Source organism: Mya arenaria, chromosome 4 (genome assembly GCF_026914265.1).
Source record: "Mya arenaria isolate MELC-2E11 chromosome 4, ASM2691426v1".
Lineage (NCBI taxonomy): Eukaryota > Metazoa > Mollusca > Bivalvia > Myida > Myidae > Mya > Mya arenaria.
The window spans coordinates 36,707,613-36,725,034 of record NC_069125.1 but is presented as its reverse complement, the minus strand read 5'-3'; the positions used below and the strand labels follow the sequence as shown (position 1 = coordinate 36,725,034).

The 17,422-nt window shown below is 32.7% G+C and overlaps 1 protein-coding gene across 2 annotated transcripts in view; it reads left to right on the top strand.

Moving 5' to 3' along the window:
* LOC128231757 (glutamate receptor ionotropic, NMDA 2B-like) overlaps positions 1-17,422 on the top strand; it is a 220,720-nt gene that overhangs the window by 164,562 nt on the left and 38,736 nt on the right. Inside the window, exons 1-2 of one of the 2 annotated variants that reach the window (XM_052944936.1) lie at positions 8,395-8,973; positions 12,615-14,187. In XM_052944936.1, the coding sequence (XP_052800896.1) occupies positions 13,807-14,187 (381 nt within the window). In that variant the 5' untranslated portion in view covers positions 8,395-8,973; positions 12,615-13,806. Of the gene's footprint in view, positions 1-8,394; positions 8,974-12,614; positions 14,188-17,422 lie in introns of those variants that run through there. The other variant, XM_052944937.1, reaches the window with a different exon arrangement.

Here is a 17,422-nt window from a genome sequence, read left to right as displayed (position 1 = left end):
TTCTTATCTTTCATGTTAGCAAAAAGTGTGTTAAACGTGCAAACAGATGCAAATAAAAGATGTCTGGAAAAGAAACACTGTTCCAGGGAGTATCATGGACCAAATCACAAAAGAGAATTAATGGACGTTGCATTGCAGAAACGTTGAGATCTGCATGCAATGGCAGAATAATGAGCCGCTGAAAATGATTAAACATTGTGTAAGAGATGGTGTTTTACTGAAATGTTCTTAGACCACGTTCTAAGAACAATGCCCTAAACTATCACCTTTTCTGCAGACATATCATTAAGTCGCCCCTATGTACTTGTGGAGAAGTCCACATAATAAACCTATTGTGTTCTTACATTATCCTTTATACTGGAACATCAGAGAAACACTTACTTATGACATGTCAGAGTTTTCATAAGTAAACATTAAATTCATGTTAATTGAAATACCGCCCTCGACTACAAGATCAACTGCCAATTCTTCGTCATTGTGCATAATTTTATCAGGGATTTATAACGTTTTTTGATTATTTAAGTTGTCCTCTGCTCCCAGGACGGTTTAAACATATTCATTTCTAAGAATAACACGTTTTCCTATACCATGACAATTTAAATACGCTAATATGCAACTGTTAAAGAAATAAAACGCAGGATGGATTAAGAAAATCAATGGCATCTAGTTATTTTGGGAAATCCAAAGTAAAAACGTACTACGAAACAAGTTGTGCTTAAACTCATTGACCTTTATCATGTTTTATACTAAGCAACGCTCTCTCACTTCTTGGTATGTCCGAATAAATGTAATATAAACGATCAACTATCATGATCATAGACATGACCATTACAAGGGTATAATAATAACGTAGTCATCTGCTGTCGTTCTTGATAGAGATGTCGGTGTCCGTGGGACTTCATACCTTTTGTTATTAATTTTGAGAAAAGCATGAACATGAACCCCCTAAAACCGGTTTAACTTCAAGTAAGCCCCATGTAGTATTCCTTTAATGTTGTGCAATACATAAGCATATCAAATCATTTTGATTCTTTAAGTGTCCTTGCTGTGTATTTAAAGTAACTTTGCGTCTAACAACATAGAATAACGCATTGGGTGTCTACTTGTTAACATAATTTGCATATTGCATAATGGTCATATGTTAGTGGAAAAGAGTTACCATGTTGGAATATAATAATAATAATAATAATACTATGGTGTACAAAGTAGCTTAATGTAGCTACATGTATAATTATGAAGTGCTTTTATTTCAAACTTGAACTTTCAAGATGGGCCACACATTAGTTGTTTACAACTTTGAAATAATGTCGTAAGTCGTAAAACTAAAGCATGGCACGACCTTTTTCATATTACAGCAAGTCTTTTTTCATGACTTGAGTATATTTACTTGCCCTTCACTTTAAGAAGGATAATGAATGAGAAAGATCCTCATTTAAGCTCCCGTAATGACAGAATGCGCTTCTACAATTTGTCAATTTGCTTTTCTTAATTACTCATTTCGGAAATCACTTTTCAAAAGAGAACTCCCATGCATCACGATGGGGAATCCACGTGATTCTGTTTGTATGGTAAAAGAGCAGCATATAACTAAGACAGTTGTTTCAATAAGTGACCCTTTTTAGGAGCGTAGTACTTTGATGACGGAACCTTGATAATATTTTTTCGGGCCAGAAATGAGAATGATATTATAGAGGTAACATCTACTTACCGATGACGCACACAATTTGTTTTACCATCATTTTATCAACAGTTTTCCAAAACATCTGTAAAGAGCGATACAATGTATTCATGACACAAACGTGGCATTTTGGAGATTTCTGATAAAGAAGACATTACAATAATTATGTGATATACTTCTAAATTTTATTACTACAATTCGCCAACCTTAGCTATTTCTTATGACGCAAAAATATATTGTTTCCTTTTACAGAAATATGGCAAACATTGCTTCACGTAATCATTCAGAGTACCATTTCATTCAATAATATATCTTGATTTCCCTCTTATCAAAAGGAGATATGCATATACATGCACAGGTACTCAAATGATTTTAATACAAATTTTGTTGGTCGCTATCATGTGTTTTCAGCCATTCACGAACATACAACTTTATTTAGATGTTAAATGGTTCAATAATTGAGTTTACTGTTAAAACTAGTGAAATTGGCAAATGTTAAGATCTACCTGCAACGGAATTCTTATAAGCTTGAACACTATAAATAAGTCATAAGATTAAGCAGTCCAGCCGGAAAATTATCTATGAAACTTTAATCTCTTTTAAAATCGTGGCTGCAACATATCATTTTCTTTTCGTTATTATATTTTTTTAAAATCATGAAATTGTTCTTTCACAAATGAATGTACCTGTTATATTTAAACATAACTAAGTGTGTGTGCGTTTCTCCCAATTATTCGGTCATATTCCGCTAAATCCGAGCAAAAATGATAACTGACCGTGTTACATACTAGTCGGATTGCATATACTTTTAAACATTGCAGAAGAGTTCTCGAGTACGGTAAAAGTTTCAACGAAAACATGGATATGCTATTAAACACTAGGTAGATGGGAATACGATAGGCTATGTTAAAATGTCAAGAAATCTCTGATAACTATATGTATAACCGTGATTTTCGTCTCAAATACAGGCTTCTTACGACGTCATTTTGAACTAGAACAAACTATTTGGTCACGTGGATTCCCCGCCGTGTGATATAATGTGAACTATTATCAGTCTTTATCTCGGTCCCGTGGGAAATATGTAATTGAGTAATGTCCTGTTTGTGTGCATAATTCGCTAACAGACATTTTAGATGAACTCCTTACGGTATTTTATGTAAATGGAATGGGCAATAATCAGAATATAAACGTGTTGTACCATGTGTGGGATTGTTTTCTTTGTGTTAGTCTATTACGTATACCCAAAGCCAACTCGGGAATCGTTAAACATGTACATGGTTAGTGTATTTTTCTTGCGATTTCTATTGTTTTTATGGAAACATGGTTAATTTAATATCATGAAAAATATCATAAAAGTATGTGGTCCTACGTGTTTTTTTTCAATCAATGCATTTTGAGCACTCATATTTTTTATCTTTTAAGTGAACATTTCTCTGTCAATATACATAAAATCTCGCGTAACATAAGTATAAGCTGATGAACGCTCGAAATATCATATGCATGCAATTTAAGCATATTAAATAAAAAAAAAAGAAACAACAGAACCGGTAAGACGCCCAACAAAAATCTGGTTTATAAATATCGTAATTTTAAATGCCATACATTGTTTTTACAAAACTTTATCTTTCGATTGAATTCTGACTTTCAAATTCTATATCGGTATATCAGCATATCAAACCACTCGTATCTTGATACTTAACAACTTTTTAAAATCATTTATTTACTGATCTATGTAATAGCTAACTCGTTTTTGCCCAGTAGAATTCATTACAAGGTACAGTATAACATGAGTTACGAGTTAAAGAATTACGCACGATAAGCCCCGCCTGTGACTTTAATGTCAACACGTATACTTTTTCAGAATCCGTGAGGTGTTACGTTATGAAACTTCTTTGCAATACAATACTTAAAGCTGCTGTGTTTAAGCAAATGTTTGCGTAATTATCTGCAAACCAATAATAAAATATTGCTGAGAAAAGATTAGATCGCAGATTTTCATTTTTCCGTTCGAAAATTGAGAATTTAAGAAAAATGCATAAAACATCAATTTTTGAACTTAAATATAAAAATCTGCGATCTATTTTTTGTCAGCAGTCTTATATAACTGTTTTCCATGCATTTCCGCATAAATTGGCTCGTCTCAAGTAAAAAAATAAAAACAGTTGTCAAAACGTTCAATCTGTGAGAGTGCAGCTTTAAACAATGTTGTCAATATCTTCCAACTTACATATTGTGCCCTAGGAGTTTATTCCAGTATAGATAAACAGTGGTGGAAATAACAAATCAATACTTTTAACGACCGCTTTTTTATTTCAATATTCGATATCTTTTCAAATTGTCTAGTAAGTCGTGATTTTGTTTATCAAACTCAAAAAATGAATTAAAGGCGTTGATATTAGTATTCAAAATAAGATTATGCACACTTTATATAGGTATGGAAATAAGAGTTTTAAGAGAGTTGTTCAGAATTGAAAACTCAAATACTTTCTTATGATTTATTTCGGTACACGAAACATTATCAATATTTGTATGATCTACATGTATATTTGAGAAAATAAATTGAAAACACAGAGAGTTTTCACAGGAAACATCTTGAAAGGCGCACATATAAAACAAATATTAACTTTTTCCAATATCTTAAAACTATACGCTAGCATCAAATGCTGCAATTTCAACAACAAAAGTGCATAAAATGACAATATAAAAGCTTCTGTGAGACGTCTGTTCCTGCGTAAAGTGCATTGTTTACTTAAAAAGAGAAACTTTCAAATTGATTCAGCGTTAAAATCTCTGCATTACATTATTGCAACAGTCAATTTCTCGCTCAAAATAGTTTTTCTTCAAATAAATAAAAAAATAAAATAAAATAAAATCAGAGTGAATTTCTAAGTAATTGATTTCAATCAAAATATCAGTCAATTTAATGCAATTTAGTTTTCCAAAACCTTACAAAACGATCTATGACTGTTATTACAATTTAACTCACCTAACTTCTTGTGATTTTAGAGTTTGTAAAAACGTATGAACTGTGTTTTTGTATATTTTATTGATGTATGATACTGCTTCAATAGTCTTTAACTTTGAAATATTTCATGCGTCTTTAAATAAAGTTGTTGTTTTTTATAACTGTTTACGTGCAGATCTAAATAAATTTATTTCAAATGGTTTCCATACATCGAGCACATTACAAAAACCCCAGACTAAACAAGAAATATTTCCGTGGGAGTTATCAACGTCATTTGAACATGAACCTTGTTAGCCTGATCTTTTGACATTAACTCCCATATCGGAACGGTAACGCGTAGGCGGAGCTTAACCGTTCAGTAACTAGAATGTGGATACAGACCAACGCTATCCCCTATATCGCACGCTGTGGTGGTATTCAACATTAAACTTTAGTCAATCTTATTGTTATACATCATTCACTTAAATCACTATATTGCTTAAGTTACTAATAACAATTAATCCGATTAGCTACTTCTTTCTTTGATCCACTTAAGAACATTATTGAATACCAGTCAAGGCTATCGACCGTTGCCTTTGCCAACAGGGTACATTTCAGCAATGACCCTTGGGCTTGAAATAATACACTTGCGATGATCCGTTCGTGTATATTTCAAATGAATCAGTTTGTTGATGCAGTTACTTTCGCTTAAACATCATCGCGCGAAAAATACTGAAACATCATAACTAGTCGAAAATGAATTCTTACAGGTAATTTACTAATGGAAGCTAAACTAATATACAGTTATGTAAGAAACATTTGCACATTGTATCCCATTACGAGGCATATTTCGTGTAATTCGATGATTAAAACAACATTTAGTATTTGATAGATGATATTACATAAAATTTATGTTCGAGCAGTTGTATGCGTCTGTTATTTGTATTGTTCAAAAGCAAATGTTCAAACATACATCTTCAAGATCAAGAAAACGTTTGAAATACAGAATTATCTTTCTAAAGCACGATCAGTTATGTTAATTTCCAAAAATATCTGTATCCTAAGATATGCAACCTTTTTTCAATTTTATTAACTTAATTTTTAGGGCAACATTTACTGGTCCAGAAATGATGAGTTTTGATCAAGGGGAACTATCTACCCTTGGTTTTAAAAGAAGTTCTGCAAGTTGTTATTTTCACTGATAACACGCCATATTGCATTGAAAAACGCAAGTTGTTATTTTCACTGATAACACGCCATATTGCATTGAAAAACGCAAGTTGTTATTTTCACTGATAACACGCCATATTGCATTGAAAAACGCAAGTTGTTATTTTCACTGATAACACGCCATATTGCATTGAAAAACATGAAAGAAATGATAAATACTACGATACCTTGAAGAGCAGCAGGAATACAACCTCAACCCTACTCAAATCAATATAACAGTTACTTTTGCAAACACATTGCAAAATATCAGATTCTCTGGATAAGCGGTTAAAGTGCTTTGTCATTTGAAAATTATAAAGGGGAACATCTTGTCTGGTCGCAATAAAACTACTTGTCTGATGAGACTTCTTTCGTTACACTGAAATATTTATGGCAAAGAATATTGGACTTGAAATGATGATAGGATATGCGTCATTTTTGAGAAATTGCAAGATAGACTTGTTTTTCTATTTTCAAGTTTTTCATGTCAGTCTGTGTTCTAATTTGAGTTCAAAGCATGAACTGTTGTTAAGGTCGCAGTATGTAGGTTGATATATTTGTTGATATATACCTGATATATTTTTTATAATTTTAATGCGTTATCATGTTTAACTGATTTAAATTTAATGACAAAAAAACAACAACACCATGTGATATGATTCAGGTTCAATTTAAAAAAAGTGTTATTAATAGCTACGTGGCCACAAATTCAACAGTGCAAAATAGCGCAAAAACATCTCTTATATTCTTTCATCTTAAACATTATTCTTTGTTTTGATCATTTAAGTCTAATGAGTTAATTATGATAATGCATTAAAATTTTGTTGTTTTTTGAGTCAACCATATTGTGCGCTTTTAAGGAACAGATGATCTTGTAGATTGATAATTCGTTTTTGATCTATATCTCTTGTTTATAAATTAAATGAGCTTACATATATTATTATCGTTAGTGACCTGAAATGGTCAGAGATGGAATAAAACGGCTATATTATCCAATGTACTATCTTAAACAGCACTGACAATTAACCTCACAGAAGTGATAGGGCGGTTGTCATCGATATTACATACTAATGTAAAGACTATTGTTCGGTTTTGATTTTGATTTTTCCTTTTCAGAATTGGTTTGAGCATTCTGAAGCATTTGAATTACAAGAAACAAAACAAAGATGTCTCGTTTTAACTTCATCGGCGCGTTTTTGGAACCCCCCGGCAATTATGACACATGCATCTTATCATGCTTCACACCAATTGCAAATAGAAGTTGTTGAGAAATACAGTCGAAACCCGTTGGCTCGATATCCCAGGGACCGGCCAAAGTACTTCGAGCCTCGCGAAAATCGAGCAAAGCGGGAATACGTATAATGAATAAAACTAAATCGGTCCTTTACATCAAATTCAAGCGAACGAGTAATTCGAGCTAAGCTATATCGAGCCAACGGGTATAGACTGTAAAATAATTGATAGAGGTTATATAAACTGCATTGGCACCCCCACCCCTTATCCTTTAGTTGACATTAGTTGACATTAGTCCAGATCAAATCGTTTAGCCTTAGCGGACGGATGGGTTTTGGACTTCCCGATCGAAAAAGAATCACAATAGACACGATCAACGAGCTTGCCGCATTATTTTAATTTTCTTTTTTTAATTACTGTAATTACGACTACAAAACACAATTGTTAACACCGTGCTTCATACTGTGTACTAGGATACCTGGCATTTGATATAAAAACAAAATTATTTGAATTATAAAATATGTGCTATTTTAACTTTTTTCTATGATCAATAATTTAAAACTTAAAGTTTTATTTGAACTAAAGTGGAAATCTATCTTACGATTGAGTGGAAACTAAGGAGGCTCCAGTGTCTATATTAAACACTGGATGTCACTCATTTAGTATCCGTTTTCTTCGAGTGTTATTTTGCGGGGGTTCGTTTTTTTTCAGGATAGCTTGGAATGTTTTCGTACGAAGGGGTTTACGCTTAACATAAAAAGGATTTGATATGACCTTAGTTAAAAATGATTTTGCTTATGTGAATGCATCGTGATTAAACGTGAGCTGAAACATATATTCTACTAAAAACAAAGATTATTTAATTCATAGCTAAACAGCACTTGTCGCTTTTCCAAAATTAAGTACGGCAAGAGAACGAAACAGTCATATTACCAATCCTGTTACCCACCCAATACCCCCACACCACCCTTGACCTTTTCCTTACATTGTCTAAAGCAAAGAAATAAATGAAATTAATCAAATCCATATTGTCTAAGAACTATATATATATTTCGTAACAGTGTCAATACAATACTGATATGATATAATGACTTTCTTTTCTTGTTTTTGGACTAAATGGTTAAACTATATATATATACTCAATTACTGCGAAGTTTCTCCATTTAGTCCAAAACAAGAAAAGAAAGTCATTATATCATATCAGTATTGTATTGACACTGTTACGAAACGAAACTCGCCGCGTTCTCCCAGGTTAACTGAAAGTAGAAATACTGGTATTGGCAGCCAGCAGGCGTCACAAGCCAAACTCAGAGAGGTGCCGAAACTATAATGGGAGTTTGGCTACCACCCGATAGTGGCAACAAGCTGCAACTGACAGGGAAGTCGGGAAACAGCATTCATTGGATTTTTGGCGATGCACAGACATGCCATATAGATATAAGTTTTACGATATTTGGTTTTAACTGAGGTTTTAAGATACACGGACGTGAAATGTGTGCGAAGTTTCGCGGTATTCGGATGGAAATATTATATTTGTAGGGATGCATAAAATTTAACGTGTGCTATATTGTGCTTATACTTGGTTGTAAATGAAATACACTTGGAAATGTACAGATATGATGTATACAATATTATTAGATACGTGGCAATATAATATGTAATAGTTACAATTGTTAGAAGTTTGAAAGTAATTTTGGAGACAAATTGGAATGATACTTAAAAAAAATTGCGAGATTTTGTGGTAAATGAATGACAATTGGGGCCAGACATGCAATAAATATATATATATAACATTTGCGAGAATTGATTGTATATGAAAGACGAAAAGTGTTATTTAGGTCTGGAATTCCGAATCATACAAGAGAAAGTACAAGAGAGATTATTTGGATATTCGTGAGTTTTATGAAAAGTGAGTTGTTTTACTTATCGTCTTCAAAATGTTACACATATAAGTACCATTTGGCAAACAGGTATGCTGTCAAAAATAAGTAAAATAAAATTTGTTCATTTTGTTTTTACTTTTTACTCGTACAGTAATATAATTTCATCATTGCATTTAATGCAAAATGTTTTGCCAGGACAATTATGGTAACAATATTTATATGATCTAATATATGTTTTAGTCATAGTATTTTTTAAAACGTTCATTTGGCTCGGCTTTGGTGAATTAAAGCATCGTATAAATAAGTGATAACATAATTATCTTTAATTATTGAATCGTTCTTCACTTTTAAAAAAGTTTAATGGTTCTGTGAACGTTAAAAATGTGAATGATGTCATGGTCAGTTATAACTATCCAGTACTAGGGACAGTAGAAAAATCCCGAACTGTAAATTTTAGAAAAGCAAAAATATAAAAAAGTTTAGTGTTTCAATGAAGATTGTATGATATCGTTCGACTGAAGTTAAAGCTGCACTCTCACAGATTTACCATTTTTCCAACTCTTTTTATTTTTTGTCTTGGAATTAGCAATTTTTTGCGTAAATATCTGCAAACCAGTGATGTAAGACTGTTGACAAAAAATCGGACCGCAGTTTTTCATATTTTCATTCCAAATTTAATGTTTTATGGCTTAAACCGTTACTAACGGTTTACGAAAAATGCATAAAACATCAATTTTGGAGAGGAAATACGAAAATCTGCGATCTGATCTTTTGTCATCAGTCTTTTATCACTGGTTTTCAGATATTGACGCAAAAAACTGCTCATTCCAAGACAAAAAATAAAAAAAAAATTGTCAAAACGTTCAATCTGTGAGAGCGCAGCTTTAATATTTTTTTATACTAAGTTAAAATGCTAGATAATATGAATTTAAACAGCTTACTAATTAAGTATTACCTTTTTGATATCAAGCCAAAACTGTTATTTTATTTCGTGTGCTTGTTATGAAAAGAAAAGAGAGCGAAACTAGACTTTGGCAAGTAACCATAATAAACAATGGAATCTATAGGTATACACACTGTAGCATGAAATGTAGCCTGGGCGCGTGTGTGAGTTCGGGTTGCGGTCATGCCGGACAAGTGGGCTCCCTTTCGACTATCCTGTTTCCTCCACTTTCGCGTAAAATCGTGCGAACGAGAGTGATCTCTATAATGATGTGATAACTTGTTTCCGAAGCGTTGTAAAATAAAAAAGTTTAAACTTATTAATAACTAAAACAAAGGATAAAGGCTGAAAAAACCCTAAAAAAGGAACACAACGTCACATAACATTAAACTTACTGCTTGCACATACATGTAGTCGAACACCGTTGGCTCGAACTCGTTTGGCTCAAATTGCTCGTTGGCTCGAACTGGGTGTTAACGACCCATTTTATATACTGAAGGTAAGATTTCACGGTTTGCTCGAATTTTCTGAGCCTCGAGGAATTTTCGCCAATACATAGGAGCTCGAGCCAACGGGGTTCGACTGTTACTATATGTAATACTGTTATATCAGGCAAATAAAGTTGTAAGAGTATAGTCTGTAATCAATAACAAATGTTCATCAGTTTAAGGAGATGTAAAACTAATGTTCAATTTATCAAAGATAATCAAACAATCCTTGTGTGTTACAATTATTACAACAGTTGTAGACTGACATTCAATTGAGAGATAACACCTCTTGTTATCCCATTATTTTATTTTATCAATTTAATATTTTCATTATTACTTTTGGGATGGGTCAAGCTAAACTCGTGGTGTCTTGAGAAGACATTAAAATACACCTATTTGTTTCTTTTCGAAGCTTAGAACGACTTCATACTTTGAACGTATTTAGCTCTGTATATGCATTTTTTAATATTTTTTTTTTTTTTTTAAACTCAGCTGTTCTGTAGGAAATTAGACATACAGTAAAATAACGAATACTTGAACCGTAATTTGGCCAAAAAAACCCACAAAACTAAAAATAATATTAACCTCACACTATTTTAAATATCTCTACTATTACAGTATTTTTGTCAAGTTAAATGTTGACACATTTTATACATCTCCCAATCTACGTACACTAGCTTGTTTTCTAACCAACACAATCCCTTAAAGCTGCACTCTCACAGATCGTACGTTTTGACAACTTTAAATTTTTGATATTTTTTTTATCTTAGAATTAGCCATTTTATGTGTTAATGTCTGTAAACCTGAAATAAGGATGCTAATAAAGGATCAGATCACGGTTCTGTTTTTATTTTTACGTTCGAAAATTGTTGTTTTATGCTGAAAAACTCATTTTTCAGAAAGCGTAAGTAACGCTATTAGCCACAAAACTTCAATTTTCGAATGTAAATATTGAAAACTGAGATCTGTTATTTTGTCACCAGTATTATATATCTGGTTACCAGAAACTTATGCAAAGATAGGTTCATTACAACACTAAAAATGAAAAAAAACGTTGTCAAAACGGTCAATATGTGAGAGTGCAGCTTAAGCTACTAACTTTCTTGAATAGATTGCTTGCTTATTTGATGTTTTTGATATTTAGTATATATGCATGTGCTGTTTGTGGAGATTTGTGTTGTTCTTTCATGTTTCTTGTTTGTGTTTTTTTTTGTTTTTTATGTTCTATGTCTTTGGCGTTTACCCAGTGCCATTAAACCGGGTTTATGTTTAAACTTTTGGCTACTGAGCTTGTTTCTCTAGTTTTTCACATAAGTATTAAACGCATTTGTTTCATGGTGAAATTTACAAAGTATGAAGTTCATTCGATGGACGTTATGGATATCTTTTCCAGATTTTTTCTCTAGAACCTCTGAATGAAATAAGATCTATGGTACAAAAACTAATACCCGAACCGTAATTTGGCAGGAAAAGTGAAAAATATTACTAATTAGCTTCAAATTACTTTAAACTTTTCTCCTATTTCAGCAGTAATGGATATTAAAAAGGCACTGTGCGCTAATGTTCAGAATTAAAAAGATTAGTATGACTTCCCACCGTGTTTTTGTTACCAAAGTAATCACTAAAAGACTATAAACTTTACTTTTAAAGGGTAATTATTGAATAGTTTGAATAGTTTTCTGGCTCTGTTTGACGTTTAGTACGTTGTTAGTTCACATATCTGTGTGTGAGGCTACTGTTTGATTTTTAAATCTTTATATCAGGGAGCAAACTATTTCTTTATTTAATTAAAAAGGGATGTTTCTCTGCGTAACAAACCATGATAAAATGTTGCTTTTTTGGGGGGAATAATAGCTGCTGTAGACTATTGCGCAATAAACGTGTTCACTTTCTAGTCTATGACGGATAATTTCTAATTATTGTACGGTTTAAAGCTTATAAACCCAGTATTTATTTCGTCTTAACACGTCCCAGGTTTCCCTTAATTAACAGCTTGCTTACCGCATCACCTTTTTCGTTTGCTTAATTAAGTAGAAATTTGTTCTCCAAACAAGTAATAACATACTTCCGCCTCAGCCGAGCCTGGCAGATTTTTCAATCCATCATTCACTGAGCGTTTTATCTGTCTCTCGTATTTGCCAACATACAGTTATAGTCCGTATTAATTATTTCTACAACAGAGAAACAATTTGTACAGTTTGTACAAGTAATTAACGTGTGTTGATTCATATTACAGGGACTCACAACAAACCAGTCCGCGAAGCCATTAACACTTTGGACTGGTTACCGCTACAGCTGTACATCAGAAGAACACGTGGGTTTTCCCTCATAAAGAGGCCGAATACTGAGAGAGAGTGTGTATAAGAACAATGCTGAAATGAATGCAAATTCATAACTCGGAACAACATTTACGACTGCTGGTTTGTTGGAAGAAAAACGTCAGTAGACGAAACGGAAGTCTGCCAAGTCATGAAGTGTCGGTAAAGATCTTTTAAGACAGGAAACAAGCACCCAGCAACAGTATATGGAAAAAACAATGGAAAATAATAAGTAGTGAAATAAATAGCTGTTAAACTGTATAGCCCATTCAAGCTTTAAATGAACAGGAAATTGAAGAACCGGCTCGAAATGTTAATATGATCAATTTTTCTGTGAGCATAGTTTTAGTCTTGTAAGTAAAGCTCAAAGCTATAATCCAAACATACAATATTGAGTGCCAAAACTTTGCAAATTAGCTAGATCATTGTGAACTTGGATCGTACGGTCAAGAAAATTAGCCTCGGAACTATCATAATAAACAAAAAGTAACATAAGCACTTCACATAAGAAAGGCAGCTGGGTCATTGTGAATTGCGATCATATAGCGAAGGGAGAAACATATCGAAACCACCATCGTAAACAATCAGTAAGCTAAGCATGTGCCCATTGCGTCCAGAAGGTCTCATGTGTATAATATTTACATATCGCCATGTGAATAAGTGGTCATAAATCGAACAAAATTAACACTGGGCATACCTCATAGGAAAGCGGGCATGCACCAATAAACTGGATCCAGACCGTGTTTATTATACATTTAGGAATTATAGAAATGTTGATATTCAGATACAGGGTATACATGAAATAAAGATCCATTTTAGACGTAACGGAGTTTCATTAAAACGGAAATTCTGCTATTGTGTTCAATGTTTAGCAGACTGAGTTGATTGACCATGGGGTTATCGAAGATTATATAAATCTTTTACTACTGTGATAAAAGAGCTATGAAGTAAGAGTTACAACAAAATGTTAATTGATTGTTTAATTTAGTTTACATCAACAGATGTGAAACACGTGTAACCGATAATCCTTTAACCGTTTTTAGGAAATCGAAAAGCACTTAACTCAAGCGAGAATAGATCTACCAAATCAGGAAAAAACTACTAGTGGCAATGGCAGTTGCAAATATTTTAGGACAACAACTGACGTTGTTCACGCTATTTTTCACCGCGAGATGTCAGGAACACATTACAATTGTTGCTCCAGAGCGCCAGACCGTGGCCAATGACATTCAGTCTGCAATAGAGGGTGGCGAACGCGCAACAATGTATTCTGTCACTGCCAGTGTCTTCTACATCGACAAAAATAACCCAACCCCGAACCAGACTATTGAGGTCTTTTGTGATAACGTATTCAAGCAAAATTCTAGCGTGATATTAAGTATAAACTACGAAACAGAGACATCAAGAGCCACTGAGTATATCACAAACATTGCCAGTCGTCTAGGGTACCCGGTTATAAGCTGGGATCCATTCTTCCAAGGAGCCCTTGAGGTAATTTGTCTTTTTTTTCTGTATTGCATTTCGCATTAAACGCTTAGATCGCAATAACATATAAATATCGTCTGCTTATGCCAAAACAATAGTCTATTAATACTTCATTTTACGCAATTGCAAGTTCTCGTCTCGAATTATTCTGAATGGGGAAAAAAGTAATCTATTTGGAATGATATTCTTCTCGAAATAAAAAGCGTTAAACATTAAGCACCTCGATTTTATTCTTATTATAAAGATATGAAATGAATAACACAGATTCTAATTTATGCCGCTGTCCATAAAAATATGGTATTATTTTTTTTAATAGTTCTACAACAAACGCCACCCAAAACGTACGATAGTGCAGATTTTATGTTCATGTTTCATTTAAAGCTTCGCTCTCAGACATTTACCGTTTTGACTTTTTTTTATATTCTTGTCTTGGAATAAGTAACTTTTTGCGTAAATATCTGCAAACCAGTGATATAAGACTGCTGACAAAAGATCAGATCGCAGATTTTCATATTTCCGTTCGAAAATTAAAGTTTTATGGCAAAAAGCGTGACTAATGGTGTACGAAAATACATAAAACATATTTATTTTTTAACTCTAATATGAAAATCTGCGATCTGTTTTTTTTTGTCACCAGTCCTATACTTGTTTCCATATAGTTTGGCATATATAAGCTCGTTCCAAAACCAATAATAAAAAAATTGTCAAAACGTTCAATCTTTGAGAATGCAGTTTAATAAAGACATATGTAACTCTTTCAAACAAATTTAAATAGATCTTATGATTTCAAAGTTATCATTTTTTCCCATCAGATATTCACTAACTTGTTTAGTATGTGTTAGACAATCGATTGATATTATGGAGGTTTTTGTTTTATTCCAAATCCTGACTACCAAATCTCGAAAATAGAAACGCAAATGCCATTCACTAAACGACTGGGGAATTCAATCTTGAAGACAACTATTCATTATGCAAAATTGTTTCTGACATATTAAGAACGGCCTGTTCCCTTCTCTGATGAATATTGTAAACATGTGAAGTGTAAAAGGAATTGATCGAAATATTATATCCTTATCCTTATAAATGCATGCAACCCAAATATCAAAGATGCACTCTTACTCCCAAATAAATTTTACCACAATTTATACGATTGTTTTGATATACCAAAAAGGATTTATGAATGTCGAACACAATAGTTCTTATGCACGATACCGAGTTTGATTTGAAAGAAAGGTGCAGAAAACATAGTACTTTTACCTTATGAGACTATAGTAGATCACAGAAAATATTTTAGCACTCACCAATAATTTAATATGTGTGCGTTTTCAGCTATTAACTACTCGGTTTTAATCGTGTTATCAGTTATTAATATGTTCCATAAATGCATTATTTAGTAAGTTGATAAAGGTATATCACTCAAAATTTATGTTTATTATACATATGTATGTATTAGTTTTGAATAAGTGTGTCACTTTAAACAAATCGGTATTTCAAAAGCTGGTCTGTTCATTAAGTATTAAAGCTCGGTTTTAACCATCAAATCGTGAATTGGGCCTTTAATAAAAGTTCTATATAAATAAGTAAATTATTTTATCTTATTTCTCTAGTAAGTCAATTTTGCAACATGTACCGTAGAAACTATAGTTAATTGTACTATAGGAACTTCTCCGCTGTTTTTCAACAATCTCGGATGCACATAAACAGTTTATAATGTTAGAAGTTTTCACGCTTGACTACGCTGCAATTAGATCCCGTATTTATTTAAAATTCGCCGTTAAACCTAAGGACTTTTCTCTAAATAATATCAGAGCAATTAAACAGTTCACTTGGAATCATTTTGATCTAAGTAATACAAATACACTTTGAAACACTACAAATAATAATTTATAAATAGTATCATCATCTATTTTACGAACTACTTTTATTGAGGTACCGGCATTCATTCGAGGTTGTTTTTGATGGGAAATAGCCGAGATGTTCCCATGGGTTAATTGTCTTGACATATCGTATACATTCCAATAAATGAATATAACTTATTACATTAGCAATATGTGCTTCAGGCGGATATCATGACAAATCAGGACCAAACAGAGCTATTTATAGGCTCAAATAATACTAAAACAGACAAATTCAACACAAAACAACGCAATAACTGAAAACAAAACAAATAGGCAACCAATAACTAAATTAAATATATAAATAATTGAGTTGAGTTGAGTTGGGTTCACTGTTTCCGATTTAACTGCCAATTTTATAGTTGGCAGGTTTGTTTTCTTTCTCTTTATTTCTATTGATTTCAGTAAAGTTGTTTATAAGTATATTTTCATTGAGAACTATCGCCATTTTGTCTTGGTGGGTGAATAAATGCGTCTTTCCCGTGCAAGAAATTACAGCAAAGTATTATCCCAATATCATACGGAAGGAATAGTAGTAAATCCCCAGAGTAGGAAATTCGTAACGTTAAAAGAAAATATCCGCTTGAAATGAATGCATAAAAATCGGCTGCTACCAAATAGAAACAATAGGGTATAGCGGGTGCCAAAATAGGGTAAGTCGGGAAACAAGAAACAAACACTTTTTTGTTACACCTAATACAAGATAAACTATTGGGATAAGCGAGGCGCGTAGCTAGGGCCAATTTGGGATTACGCAAAACGATTACGGAAAGCATACCCTTCACCCCCTACACCTCCCTCCCTTCGCTTTTAATTTGAAATTCAAATTTGGTATGACATAAACTTTTCATTACGCAACTGTGTATTTGCGTACACTCAGCTAGGCGCGTGTACGCCAAGTATATAATTACATACATCGACTAGGGTTCGAAAAACAAAAAAAAAACATGTTTGTGATGACTTCTAAATGCATAAAAACAACTATGTAACTTGTTAATTATAATGACACTATTATCATACGATCATATGACAAAGTCAAAGTGAAGTGAAGAAAACTATAAAGGTATAACAGTTTTATTGAACAGAATGATCAACTATTCTAAAATGAAAATGTTCAGTAACGAATATTCTCGAAAACGAACAAATATACAATACGAGGCATTTACAAAATACTTTCAAAACTATGATTCGCCAAATGATATTATATAGACATTACAAACACATTCCCAGTTCACCAATGTCAATGTTCAAAGGACACGAATATCAAGTTCAAAATGGCTTAAAAACATTCTTAACTTGTCTCTAAAGCAGTCCATCATACCATGTTTTACATGATATGCACCTGC